At 47.4% G+C, this 14,827-nt stretch overlaps 1 protein-coding gene across 1 annotated transcript in view; it reads right to left on the reverse strand.

The window, feature by feature from the left end:
* THG1L (tRNA-histidine guanylyltransferase 1 like) overlaps positions 1-14,827 on the reverse strand; it is a 120,249-nt gene that overhangs the window by 70,147 nt on the left and 35,275 nt on the right. Inside the window, exon 3 of the mRNA XM_063928394.1 lies at positions 6,488-6,657. Within this exon, the coding sequence (XP_063784464.1) occupies positions 6,488-6,657 (170 nt within the window). The remainder of the gene's footprint in view (positions 1-6,487; positions 6,658-14,827) is intronic.

The following is a 14,827-nucleotide window of genomic DNA, read 5'->3' on the forward strand; positions in this document are numbered from 1 at the left end:
ACAAAAGGGGGTTGTATATGCAATACTCCCTTGACAAACTTCTGGACTTCAGGAACTGAAGCCAATTCTTTCTGGAAGAAAATCGACAGGGCCGAAATTTGAACCTTAATGGACCCCAATTTGAGGCCCATAGACACTCCTGTTTGCAGGAAATGCAGGAAACGACCGAGTTGAAATTTCTTTGTGGGGCCTTCCTGGCCTCACACCACGCAACATATTTTCGCCACATGTGGTGATAATGTTGTGCGGTCACCTCCTTTCTGGCTTTGACCAGGGTAGGAATGACCTCTTCCGGAATGCCTTTTTCCCTTAGGATCCGGCTTTCCACCGCCATGCCGACAAACGCAGCTGCGGTAAGTCTTGGAACAGACATGGTACTTGCTGAAGCAAGTCCCTTCTTAGCGGCAGAGGCCATAAGACCTCTGTAAGCATCTCTTGAAGTTCCGGGTACCAAGTCCTTCTTGGCCAATCCGGAGCCATGAGTATAGTTCTTACTCCTCTACGTCTTATAATTCTCAGCACCTTAGGTATGAGAAGCAGAGGAGGGAACACATACACCGACTGGTACACCCACGGTGTTACCAGAACGTCCATAGCTATTGCCTGAGAGTCTCTTGACCTGGCGCAATACCTGTCCCGTTTTTTGTTCAGACGGGACGCCATCATGTCCACCTTTGGTATTTCCCAACGGTTTACAATCATGTGGAAAAAACTTCCCGATGAAGTTTCCACTCTCCCGGGTGGAGGTCGTGCCTGCTGAGGAAGTCTGCTTCCCAGTTTCCATTCCCGGGATGAAACACTGCTGACAGTGCTATCACATGATTTTCCGCCCAGCGAAAAGTCCTTGCAGTTTTTGCCATTGCCCTCCTGCTTCTTGTGTCGCCCTGTCTGTTTACGTGGGCGACTGCCGTGATGTTTTTCCCACTGGATCAATACCGGCTGACCTTGAAGCAGAGGTCTTGCTAAGCTTAGAGCATTATAAATTTACCCTTAGCTCCAGTATATTTATGTGGAGAAAAGTCTCCAGACTTGATCACACTCCCTGGAAATTTTTTCCTTGTGTGACTGCTCCCCAGCCTCTCGGGCTGGGCTCCGTGGTCACCAGCATCCAATCCTGAATGCCGAATCTGCGGCCCTCTAGAAGATGAGCACTCTATAACCACCACAGGAGAGAGACACCCTTGTCCTTGGATATAGGGTTATCCGCTGATGCATCTGAAGATGCGATCCGGACCATTTGTCCAGCAGATCCCACTGAAAAGTTCTTGCGTGAAATCTGCCGAATGGAATTGCTTCGTAGGAAGCCACCATTTTTACCAGGACCCTTGTGCAATGATGCACTGTTTTTAGGAGGTTCCTGACTAGCTCGGATAACTCCCTGGCTTTCTCTTCCGGGAGAAACACCTTTTTCTGGACTGTGTCCAGAATCATCCCTAGGCACAGCAGACGTGTCGTCGGGATCAGCTGCGATTTTGGAATATTTAGAATCCACCCGTGCTGTTGTAGCAGTATCCGAGATAGTGCTACTCCGACCTCCAACTGTTCCCTGGACTATGCCCTTATCAGGAGATCGTCCAAGTAAGGGATAATTAAGACGCCTTTTCTTCGAAGAAGAATCATCATTTCGGCCATTACCTTGGTAAAGACCCGGGGTGCCGTGGACAATCCAAACGGCAGCGTCTGAAACTGATAGTGACAGTTCTGCACCACGAACCTGAGGTACCCTTAGTGAGAAGGGCAAATTTGGGACATAGAGGTAAGCATCCCTGATGTCCCGGGACACTATATAGTCCCCTTCTTCCTGGTTCGTTATCACTGCTCTGAGTGACTCCATCTTGATTTGAACCTTTGTAAGTGTTCAAAAAATTTTTTAGAATAAGTCTCACCTAGCCTTCTGGCTTCAGTACCACAATATAGTGTGGAATAATACCCCTTTTCTTGTAGTAGGAGGGGTAATTTAATTATCACCTGCTGGGAATACAGCTTGTGAATTTTTTCCCATACTGCCTCCTTGTCGGAGGGAGACCTTGGTAAAGCAGACTTCAGGAGCCTGCGAAGGGGAAACGTCTCGACATTCCAATCTGTACCCCTGGGATACTACTTGTAGGATCCAGGGGTCCTGTACGGTCTCAGCGCCATGCTGAGAACTTGTCAGAAGCGGTGGAACGCTTCTGTTCCTGGGAATGGGCTGCCTGCTGCAGTCTTCTTCCCTTTCCTCTATCCCTGGGCAGATATGATCTTATAGGGACGAAAGGACTGAGGCTGAAAAGACGGTGTCTTTTTCTGCAGAGATGTGACTTAGGGTAAAAACGGCGGATTTTCCAGCAGTTGCCGTGGCCACCAGGTCCGATGGACCGACCCCAAATAACTCCTCTTCCTTTATACGGCAATACACCTTTGTGCCGTTTGGAATCTGCATCACCTGACCACTGTCGTGTCCATAACATCTTCTGGCAGATATGGACATCGCATTTACTCTTGATGCCAGAGTGCAAATATCCCTCTGTGCATCTCGCATATATAGAAATGCATCCTTTAAATGCTCTATAGTCAATAAAATACTGTCCCTGTCAAGGGTATCAATATTTTTAGTCAGGGAATCCGACCAAGCCACCTCAGCTCTGCACATCCAGGCTGAGGCGATCGCTGGTCGCAGTATAACACCAGTATGTGTGTATATACTTTTTATGATATTTTCCAGCCTCCTGTCAGCTGGTCCTTGAGGACGGCCCTATCTATAGACGGTACCGCCACTTGTTTTGATAAGCGTGTGAGCGCCTTATCCACCCTAAGGGGTGTTTCCCAACGCGCCCTAACTTCTGGCGGGAAAGGGTATACCGCCCATAATTTTCTATCGGGGGGAACCCACGCATCATCACACACTTTATTTAATTTATCTGATTCAGGAAAAACTACGGTAGTTTTTTCACATCCCACATAATACCCTCTTTTGTGGTACTTGTAGTATCAGAAATATGAAACCCCTCCTTCATTGCCTTTAACGTGTGGCCCTAATAAGGAATACGTTTGTTTATTCACCGTCGACACTGGATTCAGTGTCCCTGTCTGTGTCTGTGTCGACCGACTAAAGTAAACGGGCGTTTTAAAACCCCTGACGGTGTTTTTGAGACGTCTGGACCGGTACTAATTGTTTGTCGGCCGTCTCATGTCGTCAACCGACCTTGCAGCGTGTTGACATTATCACGTAATTCCCTAAATAAGCCATCCATTCCGGTGTCGACTCCCTAGAGAGTGACATCACCATTACAGGCAATTGCTCCGCCTCCTCACCAACATCGTCCTCATACATGTCGACACACACGTACCGACACACAGCACACACACAGGGAATGCTCTGATAGAGGACAGGACCCACTAGCCCTTTGGAGAGACAGAGGGAGAGTTTACCAGCACACACCAAAAACGCTATAATTATATAGGGACAACCTTATATAAGTGTTTTCCCTTATAGCATCTTTTTTATATATTTCTAACGCCAAATTAGTGCCCCCCCTCTCTGTTTTAACCCTGTTTCTGTAGTGCAGTGCAGGGGAGAGCCTGGGAGCCTTCCCTCCAGCCTTTCTGTGAGGGAAAATGGCGCTGTGTGCTGAGGAGATAGGCCCCGCCCCTTTTTCGGCGGCCTCGTCTCCCGCTCTTAACGGATTCTGGCAGGGGTTAAATATCTCCATATAGCCTCCGGAGGCTATATGTGAGGTATTTTTAGCCAAAATAGGTATTCATTTTGCCTCCCAGGGCGCCCCCCTCCCAGCGCCCTGCACCCTCAGTGACTGCCGTGTGAAGTGTGCTGAGAGGAAAATGGCGCACAGCTGCAGTGCTGTGCGCTACCTTTAGAAGACTGAGGAGTCTTCTGCCGCCGATTCTGGACCTCTTCTTACTTCAGCATCTGCAAGGGGGCCGGCGGCAAGGCTCCGGTGACCATCCAGGCTGTACCTGTGATCGTCCCTCTGGAGCTGATGTCCAGTAGCCAAGAAGCCAATCCATCCTGCACGCAGGTGAGTTCACTTCTTCTCCCCTAAGTCCCTCGTTGCAGTGATCCTGTTGCCAGCAGGACTCACTGTAAAATAAAAAACCTAAGCTAAACTTTTCTAAGCAGCTCTTTAGGAGAGCCACCTAGATTGCACCCTTCTCGGCCGGGCACAAAAATCTAACTGGCTTGGAGGAGGGTCATAGGGGGAGGAGCCAGTGCACACCACCTGATCGGAAAGCTTTACTTTTGTGCCCTGTCTCCTGCGGAGCCGCTATTCCCCATGGTCCTTTCAGGAACCCCAGCATCCACTAGGACGATAGAGAAATCACATTGGTTTGAGCCACTTCAGACCGTGGAGTTGAAGTATCTCACGTGGAAGGTAGTCATGCTGTTGGCCTTGGCCTCAGCTAGGCGTGTGTCAGAATTGGCGGCTTTGTCCTGTAAAAGCCCATATCTGATTTTCCATATGGACAGGGCAGAATTGAGGACTCGTCCCCAATTTCTCCCAAAGGTGGTATCAGCGTTTCATTTGAACCAACCTATTGTGGTGCCTGCGGCTACTCGGGACTTGGAGGATTCCAAGTTGCTGGACGTAGTCCGGGCCCTGAAAATCTATGTTTCCAGGACGGCTAGAGTCAGAAAAACTGACTCGCTGTTTATCCTGCATGCACCCAACAAGCTGGGTGCTCCTGCTTCAAAGCAGACTATTGCTCGCTGGATCTGTAGCACGATTCAACTTGCACATTCTGCGGCTGGACTGCCGCATCCTAAATCAGTAAAAGCCCATTCCACGAGGAAGGTGGGCTCTTCTTGGGCGGCTGCCCGAGGGGTCTCGGCTTTACAACTTTGCCGAGCTGCTACTTGGTCGGGATCAAACACTGTTGCAAAATTCCACAAGTTTGATACCCTGGCTGAGGAGGACCTTGAGTTTGCTCATTCGGTGCTGCAGAGTCATCCGCACTCTCCCGCCCGTTTGGGAGCTTTGGTATAATCCCCATGGTCCTTACGGAGTACCCAGCATCCACTAGGACGTCAGAGAAAATAAGAATTTACTCACCGGTAATTCTATTTCTCGTAGTCCGTAGTGGATGCTGGGAGCCCGTCCCAAGTGCGGACTTTCTGCAATACTTGTATATAGTTATTGCTGAACTATAGGGTTATTGTTCTGAGCCATCTGTTGAATGAGGCTCAGTTGTTGTTCATACTGTTAACTGGGTATAGTTATCACAAGTTGTACGGTGTGATTGGTGTGGCTGGTATGAGTCTTACCCTGGATTCCAAATCCTTTCCTAGTAATGTCAGCTCTTCCGGGCACAGTTTCCCTAACTGAGGTCTGGAGGAGGGGCATAGAGGGAGGAGCCAGTGCACACCAGATATAGTACCTAATCTTTCTTTTAAGAGTGCCCAGTCTCCTGCGGAGCCCGTCTATTCCCCATGGTCCTTACGGAGTACCCAGCACCCACTACGGACTACGAGAAATAGAATTACCGGTGAGTAAATTCTTATTTATAATTTGTAGATTCTGGGAGATATCAAATTACCTGTGGTAAATTACCATGGTTAATTGATTTCCCCGGGGCTATCCAATTAGCCCCCGACACTTATTGGGTATTCAAAGCAGAATCCCTGATAAGCAATCCTATGAGAATCATGTTTTTGCAATAACACATGGGTCATGACACTTATCCTGGATCCCATGGGCTATCAGCCGAAAAAGGGTCATTTAGCGCATGCTAAAAATGGGCTGTAATTTGCTAGCCCAATAATACTATTGGGTTACTTTAGCTCGTTTCTGCAGTGCGTTAAAATTAATGACAGAAATTTTATACCAATCTAAGTATTCCAGTGACTCCATTACTTTCAAATACTGTTATTGTATAAATTTTCTATCTCACTGATAGAAAAACCATCTTTAATGCTGCATTTTAGCACACAGACTCCTTAGTCTAATAGACATATTTTCACCAAGAGCAACAATCCAATAGATAACAACATTAAAACAAAATCCAATTCAGAATTGAACTATCCAATTGTTTTTAACTGTACACATCACATAAACACTTAATTTCATGGGGTTTTCTTTTTCATCTGTCACACACAGAGAGGAAGCCTGAACCAGCGGTAATAACAACCTTGTCTATCAATTTACTATGAACCAGTGACATCAAAGAGACACTTTCATGGCTATAGTTCCATACCTCTCAACATGACCCTCTCCAGGAGGGACAGAATGCTCTGCTCCTGGACGTCCCTCTTACTGTATGATTGCCATCACCTGTGGTAAAACACCTTTCTTATCCAGAAACCTGTTCAGCACAGGTGCCGGCAATCACAAATTATGAGAAAAGTCTAGAAGCAGATCATTTTCTCCTTCCTGGAGAGGGTCATGTTGGGAGGTGTGTGGTTCCTCATGAGCTGGTAGCTGCTGCGCCCACTTTCTGCGGGTGATTAGTGAACTGTAATTAGAGCTAACAAGTTCATTTTAGAAAGGATCCTTACAGTCAGCCTGTCTCCAGCTTAGGTAATCCTTAAGGTTTTCTTCACTGGGGTACAACACCACTCTTCCATCAAAGCCTGGGGGATAGAGGATTGGCTGTTCCGGAAAGAATTCCTTCCAGTAGTAGACGTAGCTGGAGGCAAACTGTGAGACCACGTGCGTCATAAACTTGCTTACAAATAGAAAGAAACAAAGAGGGGAAAATAACAAAACAAAGATTTGCACAGTTGTAACACAGCCGTCCTGGGTGTTTAATTGTTTGGATTTATGGAATCAATGCCCATTATTATAAGATGTGTAGTACATTAAGCACATGGGTTAATAAACACGGATCAATTGGTAACTTCTTCCACTAAATAGTATTAGAATACATTATAAGTTGTACATTTGATTATATACATCAACACCTGATTTCAAGGACATGAACTCCAAATCAAACTTCATATACTTTGTGTACTCTTCTGTAAGTCTGGCTTGCCATGGACATCTGATGCAGCGACTGTGAGCTTGGCAGTGTAAGAAAAGTGCTGGCCAGTGCACCCTTGAAATAGGCCCTGGGGAGAACACAGCCTGCAGATAGGACTGGCATGCTAACATATCCGGGTCAGACATCTTGCTATTTATTCTGTATGTGGCATGTTGTCTATCCGATCACCTGATCCTTGATATATATCCATCAACACTCTTCCATTATAACAAACTAATTCAGCCACTGCTCACGCAATATGGGAGTTCTCTAAATTTTTGATTCAAACATGTCATTATTGTATTTTTATATGCTCTTGATTAAAAGGTGATAAACATGTCGCCTTTTGGGACTCTGCAGTTCTTTTGTACCACTATTTTTAAAATGTAACATATATAGAGGGGTCCAAAGGAGCCAGTGCACTTTAAATTTCTTCAACTGGGTGTGCTGACTCCTCCCCTCTGTGCCCCATCCCACAGGCAGTTGCAGGTAAAACAGTGCCCGAAGGAGAAAGGACATACTATAACAACAATAAGTGTGGTGAGATTTACACACCAGCACACCATAACAACCTGGCCAGCAACATAAAACAGCAACAGCTGAACTGTAACACAACAGATAACCTACAGAAAGTCACCGCACAGAGGCGGGCGCCCAATATCCCTTATGGACTACGTGAAAAGGATTTACCGGTAGGTATTTAAAATCCTATTTTCTCTAGCATCCATAAGGGATATTGGGGACAGATTTAGTACGATGGGGGATGTCCCAAACCATCCAGAACGTGCGGAGACTGCGGCAGCGCCGCCTGCCCAAACTGGGTATCCTCTTTGGCCAGGGTATCAAATTTGTAGAATTTCACAAAAGTGTTCTTCCCCGACCAGTAGCCAGTCGGCATATTTGCAAGGCTGAGACTCCACGGGCAGCCGCCCAGGAAAAGCCCACTGACCTTCTGAAGTGGGCCTTCAGAGACTGAGGAACAGGTAAAGCTGCAGACATATAGGCCTGTTGGACAGTAAGCCTAATCCAACGAGCAATGGACTGCTTTGAAGCAGGACAACCCTTTTTCTGCACATCATAAAGCACGAATAAGGAATCAGTCTTCCTGACCCGAGCTATGCGCCTGACATAGATCTTCAAAGTACGCACAACATTCAAAGACTCCGGAGGAGCCGAAGCGTCAGAACAGGACAGAACCACAATAGGTTGATTCAGGTGGAATGCGGAGACAACCTTCGGCAGGAACGGCTGTCTAGTCCGGAGCTCCGCTCTGTCCTTGTAAAAGACCAAAGTAGGGACTTTTACACGATAAGGCCCCCAATTCTGAGACACGTCTAGCAGAAGCCAGGGTCAAGAACATCACTGTCCTCCATGTGAGGTACTTGTCTTCTACCGTCATCAGAGGCTCAAACCAGGAGGACTGTAGAAATTTCAATACAACATCCAAAGCCCAGGGTGCCGTAGGCGGCACAAAGGGATGTTGTATGTGGAGTACCCCTTGTAAGAAGGTCTAAACTTCTGGCAACACTGCCAATTTCTTCTGAAAGAAAATTGAGAGAGCTAAAATCTGGACCTTAACGGAGCCCGGAGTAAGCCCTTATCCACACCAGCCTGTAGGAAACGTCCCAGGTGAAACTCTGCAGGTGGATACGTGCGTTCCTCGCACAAAGAGACATATCTCATTCAGATGTGATGATAGTGTTTTGACGTCACAGGTTTTCTGGCTTGGACCATAGTGGCAATTACTTTTTTGGAAAGCCCTTTGTGAGCTAGGATGTTCCGCTCAACTTCCATGCCGTCAAACGAAGCCGCCGTAAGTCCGGGTAGACGAAAGGTCCTTGCTGAAGATGATCCTTTCTTAGCGGCAGAGGCCAAGGGTCTTCTGTGGACTTGTCAAGAAGAGTTGCGTATGACGCCCTTCAGGGCCAATTCGGCGCAATCAGGATTGCTTGTACTCTGTGATATCTGATCCGCTGGAGCATACTTAGGATCAACGGAATCGGAGGAAATAGGTAGACCAGTCGGTAAGGCCAAGGCGAAGTCAGCGCATCCACTGCACTCGCGTGAGGACCTCTGGTTCACGAGCAGTAGCCGTGAAGCTTCTTGTTGAGGCGAGACGCCATCATGTCGATCTGCGGGTGTCCCCAACTGTCGACAATCTGTTGAAACACCTGGTGTGGAGGTCGTGGCAAGTTAGGAAGTCCACTTCCTAGTTGTTCAGTCCTGGAATGAAAATTGCGGACAGCGCTCTTGCATTTCTTTCCGCCCAGAGAAGTATTTTTGACACTTCTCGCATGAAGGCCCTGCTTTTTGTCCCTCCCTGTCGACTGATGTATGCCACTGCCGTGGCGTTGTCCGACTGAACCTGGAACGCCTGATCCCCGAGTAGAGAGGAGGCCTGAATCAGAGCATTGTAGATAGCACAAAGTTCCAGAATTTTGATCGGAAGTAGGGCCTCTTGAGCAGACCACCTGCCCTGGAACTGCAACACCTGGGTGACAGTTACCCATCCACTCAGGCTTGCATCCATCGTGAGGAGGATCCAATCCTGAATCCCGAAACGTCGACCTTCCAGCAGGTTGGAAGACTGTAACCACCACAGGAGTGAAATCCCGGCCTGGGGTGACAGCTGAATCATCCGGTGCATCTGAAGATGTGAACCGGACCACTTGTTCAGGATGTCCAATTGGAAGGGTCTGGCATGGAACCTTACAAACGGTATCACCTCGTATGAGGCCACCAGTTTTCCCAACAATTTTATGCAAAGATGAATGGAAACTCAAGCATGTCGGAGAACCCTGCGAACCATCTCTTGAAGTGTTCTCACCTTGTCCTCTGGGAGGAACACTCTCTGAGCTACCGTATCCAGTATCATACCCAGAAACAGCAGCCTTTCAGACGGTTCCAGTTGAGACTTCTGTAGATTGAGGATCCACCCATGGTGAGACAGAAGTTGGATAGTGCGATCTATATGGAGCAGTAGAAGCTCTCTGGAACTTAGTTTTGTCAGGAGATCGTCCAGGTAAGGGACAATGTTGACTCCCTGTACTCTGAGCTGGAACATAATTTCCGCCATAACCTTCGTGAACACCCTCGGAGCTGTAGACAGGCCGAAGGGCAATGCCTGAAACTGGTAGTAATAGTTCAGTAGGGTGAACTGCAGATAGGCCTGATGAGGGGGCCAAATTGGGATATGTAGGTAGGTGTCCTTGATATCCAGCGACACAAGGAATTCCTGTTGTGCCAGGCCCGCGATCATCGCTCTCAAAGATCCCATCCTGAATTTGAAAACCTTCAGGTAAGGATTCAAGGACTTCAGATTCAAAATGGGTCTCACAGACCAGTCTGGTTTTTGCACTACGAACAGACTGGAGTAATAACCTTGTCCCTGCTGTAGCAGGGGTACTGGAACAATGACCTGGGACTGGACCAACTTGTCGATGGCCAGTAGTAGCGTAACACACATATTTTCCAAAACTGGCAAACCTGATTTGAAAAATCGTTGGGGAGGAGCATCGTTGAACTTCAGCTTGTAACCCTGAGAGATAAGGTCTCTTATCCAGGCATCTTGGCAGGAACCGTCCCAGATGTGGCTGTAGTGACGTAACCAAACTCCCACCATGAAATCCCCTCGGGGTGGGTGGGCACCGTCATGCTGAAATCTTTGTGGAAGCTGAACTGGTGCTCTGTTCCTGACAGCCAGCAATGGCTTCTTAGGCTTACCTCTGGAGCCTTTAGATGCATTGCAGGCACCCCGGGCCCTAGATCGAAATCTGGAGGACCGAACGGACTGAGTAGACAGTCCCGGGTAGGTAAGCCTAGCAGGCGGAACCCCTGAAGGGAGAAACGCGGATTTCCCAGCAGTAGCTTTGGAGATCCATGCGCCCAATTCACCTCGGAAGAGCCATTCACCTGTGAAGGGAAGAGATTCCACATTATGTTTGGACGCAACCATTAGGCTCTGCGTGCAGACACAGCCATAGCAGTGGTTCTATCATTTATATTGCCAATCTCTTTAAGGGAGTCACAGAGGACTCTTGCCGTGCCCTGAATGTGTTTTAGGAAAGTTACAGTAGTAACCAAGGTCATATCACCTGAAAGACCCTCTTCAATCTGAGTAGCCCATGTATGAATGGCATGTGTCATCCAGCAACGACTGGCCTTTGAGCTACACCTGCAGCAGTGTACATAGATTTTAGAGTGGTCTCTATTTTCCTATCCCCTGGTCCTTTACTGTAAAAGAGCCCGGAGCAGGGAGCACCGCCTTTTTAGAAGGGCGAGAGAGACTGAGACGTCTACTGCTGGAAATTCTTCCCAGAATTTCCTGACACCAGGGGCAAATGGCAAGGTATGATAAAGGCTATTACTAAAACACATCCAGACAGAGAGCTAACTTACCCAGGAGCCACCCCCAGAATCTCCCATTGGCACTACAAGGAACAGTATGCCTTCCAAATGCTGCTCCCATTCAATGCCTCTCGCACACAAGCAGACAAAATGGTAAATGCTCGATCATTCCTGGAGATAATTATGTTTCAGGTGCTGGAAAGGGGGAGGGGTCACAGACAAGCAGACAGAGAGGGGAGGGGTTGCAAATCCCACCACTACATTTCCCTTCAGCACACTAAAAAATTATCTGTAACCATACCTGAACCTATCTGGTAATAGAAATTCAGAAAATTAGTTTACACATGTTTCCAAACACGTTTCCAGCACCTGAAACATAATTATCTCCAGGAATGATCAAGCATTTACCATTTTGTCCGCTTGTGTGCGACAGGCATTGAATGGGAGCAGCATTTGGAAGGCATGCTGTTCCTTGTAGTGCCAATGGGAGATCCTGGGGGTGGCTCCTGGGTGTTAGCTCTCTGTCTGGATGTGTTTTAGTAATAGCCTTTATCATGAGGCCTACTGTGACAAATTACATGGCCCTATGTGGGCAGTGGGCACTGCCATTGTGTAGTGTTAGGACTGCTGACATTGGAGAAGCCGTGAAGTGGCGCAGCAGCTTAAACATGTGTAAACTAATTCTCTGAATTTCTATTACCAGATAGGTTCAGGTATGGTTACAGGTAATTTTTTAGTGTGCTGAAGGGAAATGTAGTGGAGGGATCCCCATCCACCTGTACATCATCATCAGAATCTCATAGGATTGCAGGCAAAGCACGTTTTTGTGCACCTGTAGTACACAGCGGGGTATGGGACGCATCAGCCTTGGAAATTAGGCTAGCCACTGCTTGTTGCAGTTATTGTGTTTTATTGGCATTGGCAGTGAGCCGAGATGACATATCCAACATCATTGTTTTTATAGCCACTAGCCAGGAAGGCTCTGGAGTCTCCCCCCATGTTATCAGCATTTTGTGATGACTGACTACACTGCTCACAGGATATGGAGCCCGATGAACTAGGGGAGAATCTGGCATTACATACATTGCATGACTTCTGTTTCACCATAATGAAAGACAGAAACAAAACACATACAACACAGACTGAATACAATACAAGCCTGCCCTACCCTATTGCATGTGAGAGGAGACACAGAAGAGAGGACACCCACCAGTGCATTCAATGCTGTACAGCCCCAGTGAGACTGTCAGCGTTTCATGTATTAACATATAACAGTGATACTGCTGTACAGAGATTTCCCCAGAGGAATGTAAACTGTGCACTAATAGCGGCTCTCCCCCTCTACACCCGGTACCTGTGATTCTGTGACCGTTTTGAGGAGCTGCATGAGGTTGCTGCTGCCTGCTTATGCAGAGGATGGCGACAAAATGCTGCTGAGCTCTGATGTAGCTCTGCCCCCCGCTATGGTGCAGGAGCTACTAATAAGTTTTACACTGGAAATGTCTGGTAAATGCTTGGTACAACACTCCTCCAGCCAGTCTCACGCAGGGGCACCCGTACGCCTCACCCACGCTTCTGCCGCACAATGAACCGGGGGGCCCCGGGTTTGTACTCACCCCGACAATCACCTTCAGGCTGTTAGGGGCGTGCAGCAAGCTGCGGCAGCTAAGGCGCAGTGCCCCGCTGAACAAACAGCCCCTCAGGACAGTAGTCCTGCAGCGGAGAAGCGACTCTGCACCTCATGAGGCCACTAACCGTCTCCCCCCCTAACTCCCACGGCGCCGGTATGCTGTTGCCCAAACAGCATACTGAAATAAGTAAAAGTTTAAATGAAATTGAAGAAAAACTCTGGAGCTTGCAGAGTGTGCATCTTCTCCTGAGGGCACTTTTTCCTAAACTGCCTGTGGGAGAGGGCATAGAGGGGAGGAGCCAGCATACCCAGTTGAAGAAAGTTAAAGTGCACTGGATCCTTTGGACCAGTCTATACCCCATCATACTAAATCTGTCCCCAATATCCCTTATGGATGCTAGAGAAACTATAAATAGCTACACCTCTCAATGTATCCTCTTCTAGTAGGACTCCTGAAACAGACTTCTTATACAAAAGGAGGGCGTTTCTGCATGTATATTTAAAATGATACTGGAATACGTATGAAGTGTTGGATTTTACTTTATATTCAATGTTCCTTCTGAGGCTTTTTTACACTACTTTTAACATTAATATTAATATAAATATTATTATTATAAGATAACCATATTGTTAATAACCCCAATACGCTTGTCAGTTAAACAATTATAGTCTACCAATAAGTATCTTAAAAATGTATCAACCTGACAACTTCTTTATTAAAACCAATATTTCAACAATAAGGAGATTTATGGTAAGAACTTACCTTTGTTAAATCTCTTTCTGCGAGGTACATTGGATTCCACAGGGATAACACCGGGGTGTAGAGTAGAATTTTGATCTGAGGCACCAACAGGCTAAAAGCTTGACTGTTCCCAGGATGCATAGCGCCGCCTCCTCTATATCCCCGCCTCCAGGCACTGGAGCTCAGTTTTGTTAACCTGTCCAATGCAGTAGCAGGTAAGAGAGACAATAAGTAGCCACAAACAACTACATTCTCACGACAGGAGAAGGTACCAGTGGCTAATGCCATACAAACCCAAAGAAACTAAGTGCGTCAGGGTGGGCGCCCTGTGGAATCCAGTGTACCTCGCAGAAAGAGATTTAACAAAGGTAAGTTCTTACCATAAATCTCCTTTTCTGCAATGGAGTACACTGTGATTCCACAGGGAATTACATCGGGGATGTCCTAAAGCAGTTCCTTATGGGAGGGGACGCACTGTAGCAGAACCCGGCGTCCAAAGGAGGCATCCTGGGAAGCAGAAGTATCGAAGGCATAGAACTTTATGAACGTGTTCACTGACGACCACGTAGCCGCCTTGCACAATTGTTCAAAGGTCGCACCACGGCGGGCCGACAAGAAGGTCCTTCAGACAGAGTAGAATGGGCTTTGATGGTTGCAGGAGCTGGAAGGTCAGCCTGTACATAAGCATGTGCAATCACCATTCTAATCCATCTGGCCAAGGTCTGCTTATTAGCAGGCCAGCCACGTTTGTGAATTCCAAAAAGAACAAAGAGAATCAGATCTCCTAAGCGAAGCTGTTCTCTTCACATAAATACGGAGAGCCCGTACCACATCCAAAGACCACTCTTTGGAGGATAAAGCAGGAGAGGTAAAGGCTGGAATCACAATCTCTTGGTTAAGGTGGAAAAATGACACCACCTTAGGCAGATAACCAGGGCGAGTTCTAAGAACCGCCCAGTAACGGTGAAAAATCAGAAAGGGTGACCGACAGGGCACCCAAGTCTGAAACCCGTCTAGCAGAGGTAATAGCCAGCAAAAACAAGACATTAAGAGTAAGCCACTTAAGGTCCACAGACTCAAGAGGTTAGAATGGAGACTCTTGTAAGGCATCCAGGACAACAGACAACTCCCAAGAAGCCACAGGAGGAACATAGGGA

The sequence above is a fragment of the Pseudophryne corroboree genome, chromosome 6, assembly GCF_028390025.1.
Source record: "Pseudophryne corroboree isolate aPseCor3 chromosome 6, aPseCor3.hap2, whole genome shotgun sequence".
Lineage (NCBI taxonomy): Eukaryota > Metazoa > Chordata > Amphibia > Anura > Myobatrachidae > Pseudophryne > Pseudophryne corroboree.